The 17,504-nt window shown below is 59.3% G+C and overlaps 1 protein-coding gene across 4 annotated transcripts in view; it reads right to left on the reverse strand.

Moving 5' to 3' along the window:
• Positions 1–12,678, reverse strand: part of NFATC1 (nuclear factor of activated T cells 1) — a 126,844-nt gene extending 114,166 nt beyond the window's left edge. For 2 of the 4 annotated variants that reach the window (XM_030810242.1, XM_030810240.1), the window contains exon 1: positions 8,068–8,236. In XM_030810242.1, the coding sequence (XP_030666102.1) occupies positions 8,068–8,155 (88 nt within the window). In that variant the 5' untranslated portion in view covers positions 8,156–8,236. Of the gene's footprint in view, positions 1–8,067; positions 8,237–12,183 lie in introns of those variants that run through there. The other 2 variants (XM_030810243.1, XM_030810241.1) reach the window with 2 other exon arrangements.
• Positions 12,679–17,504: the final 4,826 nt, after the last annotated feature.

The following is a 17,504-nucleotide window of genomic DNA, read 5'->3' on the forward strand; positions in this document are numbered from 1 at the left end:
AGAAGATTCTGGTACACAGCTAGTTCTAAGAATCACTGTGTTAATTACACGCAATAAAATATTTTTTAAAATCATTATTAGGGAAATCAGTAATTTCAACAGGAAAGACATGCTTCTGGATTTCTGATTTGAAAAGACTTTTTAAGACATCTTGGAACCTCATGATTACATGAGGTGGGTATTCCCTGGCCTCTAAATAATACAAACAAGCACATGGAAATTCTATATTCATCTCTTGGTGCAACTGCACTGGCTGGAAGATATTTTATTCAAGGACAGTGCTGTCTTTCCACTAAGTCGTGGTTCAGAAACCAACAAGTATAAATGCCAATAAAATCTAGGGTCTCAAAAGACCAATACAAACCCACCGTATTCACTAACAGAAATGGTTCTAGTGCCCCAGGTAGGTGGGAAGCATGGCACGGCAGCCTGGTAAGAGGACACACCATTGCCCCCATCCCAGGAGTCACAGCTGCTTTCTGGAAATTCCAGACACTCGGGGGGCAGAGCCGTAACAAAGAGAAAAGAGACAGAACTGCGATGGAGCCACACCTCACAGGTGCAACCAGAAGCTCTCAGGGGTGGGAACTGAGACCTGCTCAGGACGTCTTCGTATGGGAAGGGCCCCTTCGCTGAGGCTGAGCGCCTTGGGGATGGTGCTAGCCAGGCCCCAGTCCCGCCTTCCCCATCGTTAAGAAATGCCCTCAAGAGGATGAGAGCCACGCAGTCTCCTGCACCAGAGAAAGAACAGGAATGGTCAATAAATCAAGGAGGTGGCCAGGTGCAGTGGCTCACACCTGTAATCCCAGCACTTTGGGAGGCCGAGGCGGGCGGATCTGAGGTCAGAAGTTCGAGACCAATCTGGGCAACATGATGAAACCCTATCTCCACAAAAAATACAAGTAGCCGCCTGTAGTCCCAGCTACTTGGGAGGCTGAGGCAGCAGGATCGCTTGAGCCCGGGAGGCAGAGGTTGCAGTGAGCTGAGATCACTCCAGCCTGCACTCCAGCCTGGGCGACACAGCAAGACCCTGTCGAATCAATAAATCAATAAGGAGGTCTTTCTTTCCCCAGAGCCACAGGCGGGGACTGGGGTGCAGCTGGAGCTGGGCATCCTGATGCCAGTTCCAGCATCCAGCCTGGTCTCTGTTCAGGACACACACACCATCCCCAGGATCTGCCCCAGCTGCGAGACGCCAGCTCTGGGACTGACCACCCACGTTCACTGGCATCCACTGTGCCCCCCGCCCCCAGGCTCCATGCTCACTGGACACTTCAGGCAAACACCAGGCTCCAACGCTAAAACTTCAGCGACCGTCTTTCTAAAAATGAGCCTGGAAAGCAGCTTCCTGGAGAAGGTGAGGTTTCCGAAGAGAATTTGAAGTCCTCGGATCTGCTGGTGATACCTGGGGGGCTCTGTGCCAGGCAAGCTGTAGCCCTCTGAGAGCTCCGCCTGGGCGTCACGGTGGCCCCTCCGCGGCCCGTGCAAAGCCCCTGAGCCGGCTGCATCAGACCTACTGGACAACAGGCCACACAGGCAGGTCCCCCTGTGCCTGGCACCCCACACGCCTGGGTGCCCGTGCCAGGCCAGCCCTGATGTCTGCCTAGCGCGTAGCGCTGCAGAAGACCCACGGCACCATGGCTGGCTCTGCGGCTGGGGGTCTCCAGGGAAGCACAGGGACGCAGTCCAACGGTGGACAGAAGGCGGGGGGGGGGGGGACCAACGAGGGGGGTTTTGTCGAGCGCAGGCCTGCGGCTCCTGAGGGGTTCCCGTTGAGGCGCCACGCCAAGCCACCCGTTCACTACTCTGCATTCTCACCAGAAGTTGTCCAAAAAATATTCCTTAGCCAAAAATGCCACATTGTATACACCGGCACAGGAACTCACACCCACAGTTACTGCTGGGCCCGCTTATTTGTCTAGAAGCCCTCTCACCTGTTAGAGCAGAAACATAACATTCCGTTAGGAATGAGCTTCTACCTCAAACCAGTCATCAACTCCAGGAGACCTGAAAGCACAGGAGCGGAACTGAGGGAACATGAGGGCGGCATGGATCCAATCATGGGGGGCCCAGCCTCCCTCCCACACCCCGATTTCCTCTCAGAGACATCCGTGGCCTTCAACCGGCTCTTCAGGCCCCACCTGCTCCACACACTTCCCCTCACTGTCCAGACCTCAAAAGGGGCTTAACTGCAATTGATTAATGTACAGATTCCTACACTTCCTGTTTCCCAATCAAAAGACTATTTATTTCCAAGACAGCTGATCCCACAATTGAACTACCATTTGCTGGTAGGAAGGTAATTCTGAAGAATTTTTTAAAATCCTAGCAATTAACAGAGCAAGTCTTGGGGCCTCCCCACCACCCTCCCACAGGACTCAGCCCTGAACTGGGTGCCTAGCCAGTGACGGTGCCCAGAGCTGGGCCACACGGGGTACTAGAGCCAGATCACCGGAAGGTTCTAGATGAAACAGGGCAGGAAAGGGGAGGCGGACCTCACAGGTCTCTGTGTGCAAGTCCTCTGGGGCTGTAGCCCTTGACGTTTATGTGACGGGGCCCCGGGCGAGGGGAAGTGAGGAAGAGGAGGAGACTCCGCCCGCAGCCAGAGCAGGAAGTGCATGCAGAGGCCCACGGACGCCTGGGGCACCAGAGGGCCTTTACTTAAACTAAACTATTGCAATAAAACCTGATTCAATGAGGCAAAGAAACACCATAAAGTTTTTATTAAAAAACAGAAAGGGCTCACCTAAGCATGCGTTTTCCCTGATCAAACAAATGACAAAACGAAAGCTCAAATGCCTGAATTTCATTAGGGTCCCTCGCCCAGGTCCTTGGAGGGCGGGTAGTGGACAAAGTTCCCTTGTTCTTCCTAGAAGAAGAGCAAGGTGTGGGGTCAAGCTGCCCCCAGAGGCCAAGCCCCACACGCCAGGGTCCACCGTCCTGGCTGTGAGCCCCTCCCTCCCAGCTCCCAATGAATTTGGTTTCATGACCCACCTAAACCGTATTCAAATATGAGTTATTTAACTATTCAAAGGGATCATATTTACATGAAAGGAAAATATTCCCAGTAACTTTCTTGACGATTCTGAGGTGCTTGGGCTGATTCATGTCACGCCAGACGCCACCGCAGAGCTCGGTGACTCCACTCCCTGGCTGCCGTGTTGGAGGGCCTGGCTCTTTGCCAAGGAGGGTTCATTAAATTACAGTGCAGGTGAGCAGGGAGACAGCTGGATTCTAAGCGATGATCACAGAGAGCACATTCAAAATGCCTTAATGGAAGGTAATGGTGCGGCCCCTCTGCCGAAAGCGCCATCTCCCCACTTTTGAGTCCCCTGATCCTCACCAGCTTGCTCAGCCATCAGGTGCCCCATGACACACAGGTGGTTTGGGGGTGCTAGGACGGACGGCCACGCGGGGAGCACCCGGCTCTCAGGCCAGCCCAGTCCCACTGGCCTCAGCAAGTTCCACATGTCAGAGCTGTTAAAAGCAATCTGTCTCACTCCGGGAAATAATTCACTTCAGAACCACACACTTTTCTTGTTTCTGAACAACCACAAAAAACTGTATCGGTGCATGACATTAAATTAATACATGAAATACTTCTGGTCAGGGCTCCCTACAGTTGGGCAGCATTCTAACCTTGCAGACCCCGCCCTGCTGAGCCCCAGGGCACCTGCCCCTCACGACGGGCAGTTCCCAGACGGCCAGCCCCTCACTTGCTGTGCACAGACGACACGCAGTTCCCAGACGGCCACTCCCTCACTCGCTGTGCGCAGGGTAGGACAGCCACGCCCCCGCCTTGCGCATCAGGCTGGCACTGCTGACAAGAATCACCAACTCTGGCCACAGCCAGATCTCTCATCTTTCACAAACTCTGAGAGGCGGCCGTCACAGACGACGTTATTTTTCATTTTCAGGAACATCCCCTTCAGCACTTGCTGGGGCTGAACCGCAGGTCGACCCCCAGGCACTGCTGTCACCTCTCCAGACAGCCACGGAGTCTGCCGTGGGTGAGGCCAGATGACAACTGTGAATGTACTGGAAATAAAACAAAACGAAGCAGGGCGAGCCACGCCAAGACCTTGCTGTTGGAAGCAATGTGCTTAGCAGGCCCGGGAAACGCTGCCTCACAGTGGCACCAGGACGTGGTCAGGCCCGCGGCATGACAGACAGCAACAGCTTCCCAGACGCCGTTCCCCCAACAATCTGCCAGCACGAAAGATTTACAAAGGCAAATAGGATGGCCTCGTCACAGCGCAAACAAACGGTATTTAATGTTCCATAAATAAGCACGCCAATGCCTTAATAAGGGTCCTTCATCCAGCCCAGGGCCCAACGTGGGACATCGTTCCTCAGAGGTACTGGAATATTCCCCCTGGTCGGACGCACACATCATTTTAAAGCATCCTTTTTGAATTCTGTTTTCAAGGAATTAAAAAATACCCAAGTTGTTCATGGCTAGCTGAGATCTTCCTTTGAAAAACACGACACAGAACTGAAATATTCCAATCTGCCAGATAACTCCACCCTCCACGGAAACACCTCTGGAACCTCAGAGGGTGAGCTGTGCAAATACAGCAGGAACGCTTTCCTAAAACACTGAACATGAACAACAGCGCATTCCTAATTCAGCTCTCCCCTGGGACCTCTCTGCTCACCAGGCGTCTCTGCCACGGGTTTCCTGCTGCAGCCCCTGACCAGCCACGGGCACCCCAGGCCCACTTGGGGAAGAGAAACCCTATTTGGTGAAAATGGACTTGAGAATAAAAGTCTTCCAAAGCTTCATTTCTGCGTAAGATGTTGCCTTTCCACAAGTGAACCATTAAATGCCCCAGCAGTGGGCACAGGCCAGCGGCAGACCCGGGCACACAGAGGTTCGGAGCGTGGCCCCGACTGCCAGGGAGGCTCCAGCCCAAACACAGAGGCCTTGGCCAATTTCCTCCGAGTTGCCACGGCGACAGTGCCGGCAGCAGCCAGGCTGGCCAAAATAACTTAGAAAACAGGAGCCCTGGGGCGGGAAGCAGGGCACGCCCGCCTCCCAGCTGACAGCGAAGCAGCTATTTCCTGAGCCCCAGAAGGGAGCGGGGCCTCCTCTCTGCAGAGAGAAGCCCGGGGCCTGCTCCTGGGTGGACACAGCCAGAAGGCAGACCCTGGAAGCCCAAACGCCACTCCCATCCCGCCTGGGAAATTATTTACAATATTCTCTTTTCATTGTCCCAACAAATGGTTACTGAGTATCTATTCTTTGCACCTGCTGAGCACTTTCGAACTAAAGAACGAGACACAGCCCCTCCCTCAAAGCACCCCATGAAGACGTGGGACCTGTGCCCACAGCGTGGACCTAAGTCCAGCAAGATGGAAGGGGTGGGGGCCACAGCGGTGTGGGCCAGGCTCCCGGCCACACGCAGCCACCCTGCAGCTGCAGCCCCCTACCCTGGTACACTGACCTCAGCTCTGCCAGGACGTACAGCCCCTTCTCAGGGGATCCGGCTGACAGACTGCCTCCTGGGCTCGGGGCTCGCCACGTCCTTTACAACAAAGCCTGACTTTCTGTGCTTAGTCTAATCTATAAAACCCAGTTTGCCTTGCTTTGCAATTGATCTCAGACTTATTTATTTATTCATTTATATCCAGGCTCATCCCAGAAACAACGTGAAGTAGTTTCTATCACCCGTCAAAGGCTGGAGAGTCAATGTAATTGTTTAACGATGTGATATAAATAATTAACATCATTGAATAATTAATCATCAAAATGCAGTAATAATGGTAATAAAAAGAAAGGAGAAAACAGCACGGGTGTCTCACAGGAAAACATAATATGTACACGTAACGTATGTGATACATGAAGAACCTTTCCTATAAACTTCTTGACACCGTAAAAGCAGGAAGGGGCTCTTCTCAGCTGTGGCCTCTCCTGCTCGGAGCCCCCACTCCTAAAGCCCAAAACCACGGTGGTCTTGGGAGGGGCAAGGACCCAGCAGAGAGGTTTCACAAGCAGCCTGGAGAGCCAGCAGCCCAGTTCTGCGGGGCTCCCAGGGAAGGGAACAGCTCCGGAGGGCGAAGGGTGCCGGCGAGGGTGAGGTTCACGGCTTCACTCGTTCTGCTCAAGGAGTGTTTTGGGGAATGAGCTCAGTGGGTGCCCGGGAGGACTGTGTCCTGAACCCACCTGGAAGGAGGCCACCTGCTTCCGGGTCAGGAGGGACCCCAAGTTCACCAGGGTCCCCATATCCGATGCCATCAGGAAGCCCACCCACCTCAAAATGGTGTACAAACTGTGGCGTCCTCATGAGACTAGGCCTCGAGGGGCAGAGACTGGCCTCCTGTGCGTCTTCCCGGGTAAGTCTGGAGTTACCTGTGCAGTCACAGGAGGATGCCGCCGGCGGTGCCCTTCCCCTGCAGCTGCTGTTGTGCAGTCACGTGTGCACGGAGGCACGGAAGTGGCCCTTGTCACTGGGGGTGCACTGAGCACCTGCCAAGCCAGATACAGTGCCCAGTGTGGCACAGCCCACTCTGAAGGCCTGGGAAGCCGGGCAGACCCAGCTCCATGGGGATAACTACCCCCTGTGCTTCTTCAAGGAGGCAAAGCAGTGAAATCTTCGGCCAGGGCCAAGGGCCCAGGGCCGCACACTGTCCCGCAGGCCCCCTGGGCCTCTAACTGGGGTGTAGGGCCTGGGTTCTGGCTGCACTGTGCCTGTCGCACGCCCACGGTCAGTGATTCACACTGTCAACGACCGGGGGTGTACTGGGAGGTCCCACCCGACCCCCGATGACTGCACAGGCGTGGGGGCCTCCACCCCAACAGATCCCAGAGGAGCCACCCTGGTGGCCACACTCTCGTGGGACCGACTTTCACCCCATAAAGAGAGGTCGGGAGTGGGGCGACACTCTCACATGGTACACCCAGGTAGAAAACTTCTGCTGAAATGCCCTGGCTCAAGCCTGGGAGGACTGCAACCAGCTCTGGAAGGCGGCGCCAGGGGCACAGGCAGCCCGGGTGGGAAAGGCCTCCGGCGGGTCTCTCTCGCCCTCATCTGCCTTGGCTCCCACTGACCCCACAGACCTAGAACCCAGGCCCAGGCAGGGAAGACATTTGGGGAGCGGCGGGTCATGAACCCCAGGCAGCACGGGTTTGGTTGGAGCGGTTATTTTCAAAAAATGATCAAGACGTTGGACTTTTAAAAAGAGAGTAGTGAATGACACGGAAAATATGACCCTCATTACAGACTCGGAGGTCCCTCCTTGCCAAGCTCCTCCGGCTTCACCTCCGCGCGGGGAGGGCAGACAGGAGGCCTTGAGAATGGGCGCAGACAGGGGCGGACGGTGACCAGCCTGGGGTGACCTGGACAGAAGAGAGCCCGGGCAACGGGAGAGGGGCCCAGGCCCGGGGGTGCCCACCCCACTCACTCGCTGCTCTTGGGGAGTGGGGTGTTATCCATGGTTTACCTGGAACCCTTATTTCTGACACAGAGAAGAGAAAATGAAAGAAAAGGCTGGGGTCATGGTAGCTCCAGGTAAACTTGAAAGCTGGAGGCTTAAGGGGGTCTGCGGGGCGTGGGGAGACGGCGGGGGCGGGGGAGGAGGGTGACTGCGGGGAGGAGGCCAGGGGAAGGTGGCGGAGGAAGGTGGCGGAGGCAGGTGGGGGGGTGGGGAGGATGGCTGGGGGGAGGGAGGAGGAGGATGGCTGGGGGGAGGGAGGAGGATGGCTGGGGGGAGGTCGGGGGGAGGGGGGCTGGGGCGGAGGTCGGGGGGACGGGGAGAGGGTGTCTGGGGGAGCTGGGGCGCTTCTCCGCTTCTGGCAGCGCCACCGATCCTCTGTCCGGGACCACCTCGTCCACGCCCGTGTCCGGGCCGCGCTCTCCCCCAGGACCCCGCCGCGAGCGCTCGGAGGAACCGCGTCCGAGCCCAGGACGCCCCGCACTGCAGCGCCCCCCGCCGTAGGCGCCTCTGCCCCGGACGCGCCGGGGACTCCTGGGGTCCCGGGGGAGCGACGAGGACGCGGAGGGGGCCTGGGCGCCCCCAAACCCCGACCCGGCCCCGCGCCCCCTGCGCCCTCCGGGACGGACCCACCTGGGGCGGCCGCGGCGGCGCCCTCGTCGCGCTGGTTAAACTCGAAGAGGAACTCGAAGTCGAACTCCTGGTCCTCCAGCCCCGTCATGGCGGGTCGGGCCGGGGCCGGGGTCGCGGCCGCCCGGGGTTAGGTCCTCCCGGCGCTGCCCGCGCGTCCTCCGCGTAACGTGACCCCCGCCCCTCCCCGTCCCCGCCCCGCCCCCGCCCCCCGGGGCGTTTCCGGGTTTACATAAACAACCGGCTCGCGGCCGCCGGCTTCCGAGTTTTAAATAAACTCTCCGGGCCGAGCGCAGGCCGAGGGCTCGCGTCCCCCCCGCCCCCGCCCCCTCGCGCGCGCGCGACCCCAGGGGCCCCCCGGCCTCGTGTGCCCTGGGGGTCCCGGCCTGGCACAGGCTCCTCCGGACCCAGGGTAGGGGCGTCGGGACCCCACGGTTCCGCCCCCGGGGCACGAGCGGCACCAGGTCCCTAAGGCTGTGCCCAGGGCGACCGAATTTTTTTTAAAGTTTTTTTTTAAAGTTTTCCATCGGGGCCTCCTTGGGAAAGCGGCTGCACCGGTGACCCCAGAGCGCCACGTGCGCGCCCTGCGGAGCCCGGGGAGTGCGGAGGTCCCAGCCCGAGGCCGCCAACGCTGGGAACCCTGATTTCAGCCCGACGGGAAGCGCAGGGATTCCCACTGGGTTCGTGGCGTGCCCCGCGGCCTGCAACCCCCTGCGGGGTCCCGGCACCCACCGGCCTCTCCTGCGAGTCCCCAGCCTCCAAACACCCGCCCTGCGCGCCCCTGCCCCGCGGGGAACCCGCCGGTCCTTCTAGGGGCACCTCCAAGGATGACCTCCTTGAGCGGGGCGGGAAGGCGGGTTCGGGTCCCACCCTAGGCGGCCCGAAGCCTGTGCGCGGCGGGGATCCGGAAAGCAGGGCTGCTTAACTGAGGGCCGCCCTGGGCCTGCCTCTCCCGCCGCGTGTCCTAACTTCCCCCGGGGTCTCGGCTCCACATACACCCGACATCTGGAATAGCAGGAGGATGGTGGGAGTCTGAGGGCGGAGGGGAGTCGGCCCGGGCGGAGGGGTGCGCGTGTCAAGGTTGGCAACAGCAAAGCTCCTCGGAGCGCTCCCTCTGGCCTGCCCCGCGGGCACTGCCTTTTCCAGAGGCGAGAAACCCCCAGTCCCAGGGTCGTCCCCGGGCTTCTCCCGCGACCCTTTCACTGGCTGGTGTTCTCCAGTGATAACCATCGTTCCGTGTGGCCTGATTTAGTTTCTAATAATACTTTTGACTTTGGGATGGATGTTGGAGCGTTGTTTTGTTTTAGTTTTGCTGTTTTTGCTGACCTTGGGCAAGTGGAAGTTCTGTTTTCTGTTGAGAAGCCACGACGTTTCATTCTCTTTTCCTTGTACAGGTTTTTGTTTGTTTGAGACGGAGTCTCGCTCTGTCACCCAAGCTGGAGTGCAGTGGTGCAACCTCTGCTCACTGCAACCTCCGCCTCCCGAGTTCAAGCGATTCTCCTGCCTCAGCCTCCAGAGTGGCTGGGACTACAGGCACCCGCCACCACTCTCAGCTAATTTTTGTAGTTTTAGTAGAGACGGAGTTTCACCATGTTGACCAGGATGGTCTCGATCTCTTGACCTCATGATCCGCTTGCCTTGGCCTCCCAAAGTGCTGGGATTACAGGCATAAGCCGCGGCGCCCGGCCTGTACATTGTTTTTAAAACTCCAGCCACCTTTTTGCCCCCACCATAAAGTTATACACAAATGACAGCCCTTATCATCTGTTTAGACTAAAACTTTTTGCTAAACTGTCCCGCCTGCGGGTGGCCCCAGGCCGCGGGCCCTGCAGGGATGGAGGCTCACTGCCGCTGTCCTAGGACTGCACTGGTCTCCATCCCAGAGAAGGGGTCGGTGGGGCGGCTCCCCTGCTGCTCCTAGGAGCCCGCCTCGCCCCCGCCGCAGTGCTGAGCTTCCTTCCTGCAAATGGTTCAGAGCTATTGGTCCAGATTCAAAGCTGCCCGTTCCACAGACACTGGGTGTTTCTCCATGGGAAGTGTTTAGCTTGGACGCATCCTCCCAGAGGCTGGGGATGTCTGCGGAGGCAGAGGCCCCGCTGGGTGTGATGAAGCGGGGTGCCAGCGCCCTGCCATTTTCTAATCTGAGCTGGGAAACAACGCCGTGAAGTTAAGTGGCAGAGAACAGGGTGAGCTTTGGCCCCAGCCCGTGGGGCATTCTGTCTGGAGCGACTTCTGACGGGGTGGCTACCTACAGGCCTGTACTTCTCCGCATTCTCCATGAGGAAGCAAGCCCCGGGCCTTCAGGAACCACGACGCCGAATGAGCATCCACCCGGATGGTCCCGAAACCCAAGGGACGCAGGGGAGGCGTCCAGGTCCTCAGATGGGCCAGGCATGGCCTCGTGGGGCCTACTCAAAAGGACTCAGAGTTTTTTCCCGGTGGTCTCGGCGATGGCCGGTGTGGAAACCACGCGTGTCCCCATGCCGCCGGCCTGTGTGTATCAAGGACTAGATCACTTTCCGGCTGGCCCAGTTCTGCAGCCCTCATAAAATACACCCATGTCGGTCGGGCGTCACTGCCCGGCGCACTGCCTTGCAGCGGGGACCTTTTCGAGCTTATTTTCTTCAGTAGGAAACACGAAAAATAGCCACTGCCCCGTCGTGTTTTTTCCTTGTGTAAAAGAAAAGGGCTCCTTACTACTGGTCGGCCACCGGCTCTTCAGGTACACAGATCTGAACTTGGAAAGGCCTGCCTTTCCAAAGGGAGTGATAAACACTGCGGCCTAAGTGTCCCAGGATTTAAAACCGAAACTCCAACAAAAAAAATTTTTTAACTCTGCTACTAGCAAGAGCACGTTGTGTAAAACACTGACACGGGACATGAAGTTTAAACATGTAAACATTTTCTAACATTGGGATGAAATGGTGTCTACCTCCCGTCCCGTGAAGCGTCAGGGCACCGACCACATGGATCCCCCTCCGTGGAGCTCACGGCCCTGTGCTCAGCTCTGCTAAGACCAGCGAGTTCTCCAGAGCTGGGGGAGCCCGGTTCTCAAGCAAGCCCCGCAGTTACCAGGATCGCACAGGAAGCGGCAGCGCTCGGAAGGACGTCTGCCCTTACGAAATACATATGTTGGCAGGTGTGCTGGCGCTCTTTAAATAAATTATATGAAATGTTTCAGAGCTGGTAAGGAATTTGGAAAAGCGTCTTCCCATTTCCACTAGCATCTGCAACCCCTAATCCCTAACTCGCACGCCCACACCTCTCCAACGGTATTTTCAAAGCCACCTGCAGGAGCCCACCCGGCATCGCCAGGGGTGTGTGGCGGGGACGGACTAAGGTGGGGGGCTGGAATGTGAGGCTGCGCCGCAGGGGGGTCTCAGCGCCCCCCACACCGGGTTTCGGGGACCTACACTGTGCCATCTTTTTTTCACTGTAAAGAAGCAGCTCGAAACTTGGCGGTTCCTTTTCAAACTTGCCTGAAACATCTTCTCTGGCTGGAACTCCTGCCTATAGGATTTCAAAATGGCTTAAATTCGGGGCTGTGCTGCGGCCGCGCGTTGGATCTTTTGGTCCTGCAGGTCCAGGCGCCGGCGTGACGGGCTCGGCCCTGGGGAGTTCGGGGGCGCGGCGCGAGGGAGACGCCGCCACGAGCTCGGGGTGGGGGTGGGGGGCGCAGAACCCCCAAACCGCGCTCTCGGCGCCAGAGGGTGGCCCTGCCTCGCTCAGGAAGACACGGGGCATCCTTCACTCCCAAGGAAGCCTCCCTTCCTCCCTCCCACGTGCCCTCTGCGGTCCTGACGGCCCAGCCTCGCCCGTCCCCAAATCGCCGGCCTGCGAGTCGCTTCCTCGGCGGGACCCGCGGCGGCCTCGCCTCGCGCCCTCAGCGCTGGGGCAGAGGAGACACCTATTGGCAGACGGCGCGCTCGGAACCGGGCTGCCGGGAGCTGGGGGACGCCGTTCCCGGTCCGCGCCGCGCCCCTCCCTGGGCGCACAGACCCGGCCGACCTCATCCTCTGGCCGGGAACCCTCAGTGCGGGCGACGGGGGCGGGGTCGGGGGCGCGGCCCGGGCCGTGGGGGGCGCAGGGGTCCGGGGGCGGAGGCCGCGCGGGGCTTACCTTCCTCCGCTGACTTCATGGTGCCGCCGGCGCGCGGCGCGGGCCCCAAAGTTTCTCCGCTCCCGAAGACCGCAGCCGCAGGGCCAAGTGGAAACTTGGAAGGACTGGAAAGCTGGTGCTTGGCATCCGCGCGGCGGCGGCGGGGAGCGGAGCGGCGGGCGGAGACACGGGAGGAGCGGGCGCCTCGCGCCGCCGGGGTCGGGTCTCCGGGAAGACAGCCCTCGCCCTGGGCTCAGCGCCGCGCGACCCGGAGGAAAGTCATCGAGGGGCGTGTGCGCGCGTGGCGGGGCCCGGCCGCGGCCCTGGGACCTGCACGGTGGCTCTGAGCCCTGCCCGCGCCCCGGTGCCCGCGCCCTGCTGCTGGGATCTGGCGCGGCGACTCCGCCGGCAAGTTCGGAGCCTCTGAGTCTCTCTCTGACGCAGGGCCGCGCTCTGCCTCCTGCCTTTTTAAAGCTGGAAAACACCTCCCCCGCCTCCCCGCCGGCCCGGCGGCTCCCGCGCCCCCTCCCTGCCGTGACATCACGCCCCTGCTGCCCGGGCCCGCGCGGGGCCCCGGGGACGAGTCGCCGAGCGCCCGCCCCTCCCCGCGCCGCGGCAGCCGTTCGCCCGGGGGCAGGGGCGCAAGAGGCGGGGCGCGCACGGGGAGGGGGGGCGCACGGGGGGGAGGGGGGCACAAGGGAATGGGGCGCACGGGGAGGGGGGCGCACGGGGAGGGGCACACAGGGAAGGGGGCGCACGGGGAGGGGGGCGCACGGGGAGGGGGGGCGCACGGGGGGGAGGGGGGGCACAAGGGAAGGGGGCGCACGGGGAGGGGGCGCACGGGGAGGAGCACACAGGGACGGCGGCGCACGGGGAGGGGGCGCACGGGGAGGGGATGGGGGGGCGCAGGGGCGGGAACGGGGAATCCAGGGGCCGGGCAGGGGGGCGCTGGGGCTGGCGGGGGAAACGGGGGCGAACGGGCCAGACGGGACGCCTGAGTCCACGCGGGTGTCCGGAGGGAGCCCGGCCCTGCTGGAAAAGGGGCGGGGGGCGGGGGCCGGGGAGGGGTGTCGAGAAAGCCCGGCATGCTGAAGTCATTATGTAAAATCGCAGGCTTCCCCCGCTGTGGAAATTTGGAAAAGCGCTTCACTGGCAGGCCCTAGAAAGGAAATTCCCATCCCGCTAAATTACTAACAGATTGCGTGGCCGTCCCGGGACGTCGAGTTATTGTCATTTTTATTCTGTAAATATCTGCTCGTCCCAGACGGCCTGTGGCAGGGGCCGGCGTGGGGAGGCCCAGGGACGCGCTCACCTGCCCTAGCCGCCCAGAGGGCGGGCGTTTTATGGGCGCGATTGCGCGACTTCTGACGGGGGGGGGGGCCCCCGGCCACTCACACTTTCCTCTCTCACGTCTCCCTGCGTCTCCTCGGGCGCAGCTCAGCTGCCAACACGACACCGCATTTTCTTGTTGGCTTTGGATGGAGGGGGTTGGAGGTTAAAGTGTCTGGTGTGTAGAAATCATAAATCGATTGCACGACACCCTTATGTGATTTAAACTAAACCCAAAGGCTAAACTCGTGTCTGTTGCGGGGCCCAGGAGGTCCGCAGACCCCCAGGGATCACTGTGCCCCGTGGGTGCCCCCCACAAGCGCCTCCTCCCTGCCGGGGGAGGCGGTCGGTTGCTGCAGAACCCGTAAAGGTGCGCGGCCAGAGCCCGTCCATCCGGCGTCCCGAGGCCTGGCTCCATTCGGCCGCCCCGACTCAGTACAAATGGAACCCCCGCTTTTCCACCGCAGGCCTCGGCCTGGAGAGACGTGCCCGGATTAGCGGGGTGGTGGCCGCCTCGCCCCTGCGGCGTCGGGGCCATTTCCAGGGGTCTCTACCTGCGGGGGCCCCTACCGCGCCGAGCCAGGCCTGGCACGCGCCCCAGAGCACCGGGCGCCGGGAGGGGAGGAGGGGGCCGCGGGAGGACGCCCAGGCCGGTGGGCGGGGGGCGGGGGGTCAGGGGGGCTCCAGCGAGGCAGCGCCCCCACGCCCCTCCCTCTCCCCTCCCCTCCAAATCTTCCCGCCGCGAGTGTCCCCAGGCCTGGGGCCAGGATTTGGCCGGGAGAGTTTCCGTCCCCCCCACCCCGCCCCTCTTCTCTCCACCTCCAGGACGGGGCGGGCGGAGACTCGCCGGGAGGAGGGAATCCCGAGGCCGGGTCTGGCGGGGCGCGCCCAGCCGGTCACGTGGGAGACTGAGCCCCTCGACCCCAGCCGCGGGCCTCGAGCCCGGGACCGACCTGGAGAGGCTGCCCTTGGCTCCTGAGGGGCGGGGGCCGGGGCCGGGGCGGCCGGCTCTTCCTCCTCCTCCTGCCCCTCCCCTTCCTTCGCTGCCTCCTCCTCCTTCTTCAATAAATAATTTTTTCACCCCATGTAGAAAAGCTCCCTTTTCCTGTCTGCTCTCAAAGCCCTCCTTATCCCCCCGCCCGGGTGACGGAATCCCGGGTCTGTTTCCCTCTGTTTAATGCCGTTGCCGGGACCACGGTGGCCGCGCGCCAGGCGCAGGGAGTTCCGGAGGCGGCGGCCCAGAGCGCGGCCCGCTCGCCCGGCCTGTGAGCCCCGGCCCGGCCTCTGCGGCCACCGCGGGCCCCCAGCTCTGCTCCCCGCGCGCCCTGCGCCCCTTTCCTCTTCCTCCTGCCTCCTCGCAGGTTTGTTTATAGCCGCTACTAGGGGAGACGTTACACGGGTTTTATTTTAGGATTGGTGATGACTAACAAAGTTAAAAGGAGCTTAGGACAGAAAACAAGACTATTTTTAGATGACTGTTGTTTCTATGGATTATTGGGGGCAAATACACCCCTAGAAGCTTACCGTTTTAAAAGCCCCTTGGGGTGCCAAATCCCTTCTCCTGGAGCGCGCTTGGGTGTTCATCCACCCCGTCCAATATTTTCTAGAGCCTGGGCGGTCACTGTTGCTGGGGCTTCCTGGCGTCATGTGTGAGCACCAGGACATCCTGGCAGATGCGGGCGTCTCCAGCGCGGGCCTGGCCGGAGCTGCCCCGAAGCTCAACGCTCCATCCCGTCCCGTCTTCGGAGGGCGGGTGCCACCTGCCCCGCGTGGGTCTTTCCATCCTCAGGGGCGCTCGGCACACGCGGTGCCGCGTGGGGCTCCCTGGCAGGTGAGCCAGCCAGGGGCAGGTGCGCCCACCCTTTCCTCCCCCTACTGAACCGCAGGCCAGATGCCACTTCCTGCTCGGGAAAATCACTTAATACAACTGTGTTCTGTTCCTGCGAATGTTCTGTTCCTGCAGTTTTGCATTCTGGCCCACAGCGGTGGTCACTTGAGAGCTTCTCCCATCAGGGGTCTTTGAGGTTTTGACTCAACTCAGAATCCACCCCCTTCTTCCTGAGGCACCTTCCAACCAACAGGGAAGGGCCCCCGCGATGTCCAGAGACTCTTGAGGCCATCTGGAGAAATGGGCATTTATTTAGCCAGGGTCTGGAGACTAGGATTAAATTAGCAAACCAGAATTATAGAAAAAGCTATTTACTTTTAAGTAAACTGCTGAGATTTTTTTTTTAAGTCAGTGTGAATGAACCTCACAGCCATGGTTGGAGCTGAGAAAGAAGGATTTCCCTTTAGTTATACACCCGTGTCAGCACCTTCTGACTTTCCTTCTAAAGTCTGGGGTGTTCCTGAGGACCCATACACTCGGGGTTCAGAGTTCCTACACCATGCTGTTACTTATGAAACATCTCTTTAACCACGCCCCTTCCCTGGAACGTTGCTAAGGACTTCATAGGTTTCCCTGTCTAAACTCTTAGCCTGAACACCCAACTCATGGACTACCAGCACGTCTAAAAACTCAGATCACCAATGGATCAGTCAACTTTCCTACCCTAGACGTGTGTCCAGGGCATTAGAATCAAGGCCAAACTGCTCAGCACGGCACCTGATACCCTTCAGCCCCACGTCCCCTCCGGGAGTGGCCAGGCAGGAACCTCCTCACCCAGAAGCCACTCGCAGTCATTCTCACCCACTCCAGGACTTTGGAGTCATCTCTCCCCAACACCATTCAGTCAGTCCCCAAGTGCTTGCTGGACCCCGGTCCCCTCTCCTCCCTCTGCCCAGGATCCTGATTGATTCTTTTTTTCTGCTCTGTCATGCAGGCTGGAGTGCAGTGGCATGAACACGGCTCACTGCAGCCCCAACTTCCTGGGCCCAAGCGATCCTCATGCCTCAGCCTTCTGAGTAGCTGGGACTACAGGCACGTGTCACCACACCTGGCTAACTTATTTCTAATTTTTGTTGTTGTTGAGATGAGGTCTTGCTATGTTGCTCAGGCTGGTCTTAAACTCCTGGGCAACTCTGGGACATGGTTAAAGAGATGTTTCACAAATAACAGCATGGTGTAGAAACCCTGAACCCTAAACTTATGGGTCCTCAGGAACACCCCAGACTTTAGAAGGAAAGTCAGAAGGTGCTGACACGGGTGTATAACTAAAGGGAAATCCTTCTTTCTCAGCTCCAACCATGGCTTTGAGGTTCATTCACACTGACTTAAAAAAAAAACTCAGCTGTTTACTTAAAAGTAAATAGCTTTTTCTATAATTCTGGTTTGCTAATTTAATTCTAATCTCCAGACTCTGGCAAAATACATGCTCATTTTTTTTTCCTTTTTCTCTTTTTTTTTTTTTTTTTTTGAGACAGAGTCTTGCTCTGTTGCCCAGGCTGGAGTGCAATGGTGTGATCTCCACTCACTGCAACCTCCACCTCCCAGGTTCAAGTGATTCTCCTGCCTCAGCCTCCCAAGTAGCTGGGATTACAGGTGTGCACCACCACGCCTGGCTAATTTTTGTACTTTTAGTAGAGATGGGGTTTCACCATGTTGGTCAGGCTGGTCTTGAGCTTCTGACCTCTTGACCCGCCCACCTCGGCCTCCCAAAGTGCTGGGATTACTGGCCTGAGCCACCGCACCCAGCGGATAAATGCTTATTTCTTGAACTCCTGAGCTCAAAAGATCCTTGTGCCTCAGCCTTCTAAAGTGCTGGGATTACAGTCACGAGCCACTGCACCCAGTCCTGAGGGCCTCGTTGACAACTCTCTGCTTGCCTCCTCCGAAGGCCCTAGTGTGGTGGTTAAAAGAGAGGCCTCTGGCCTCAAACCGCCTGAGTTTGTCTGATGGCCTAGAACATGGCCCATCCTGGAGGATGTTACTTGTGTGCTTGAGAAGAATGTGTATTCTGCTGTTGTTAGGTGGAGTGTGCTAGCTACAGATAGCCGGTAGGTCTAGTTGGTTTATACTGTTGTTCAGGCCTTCTATTTCCTTGTTATCTGCCTGGTTGTTGTGTCCATTATTG

The sequence above is a fragment of the Nomascus leucogenys genome, chromosome 4 (assembly GCF_006542625.1).
Source record: "Nomascus leucogenys isolate Asia chromosome 4, Asia_NLE_v1, whole genome shotgun sequence".
Taxonomy (NCBI): domain Eukaryota; kingdom Metazoa; phylum Chordata; class Mammalia; order Primates; family Hylobatidae; genus Nomascus; species Nomascus leucogenys.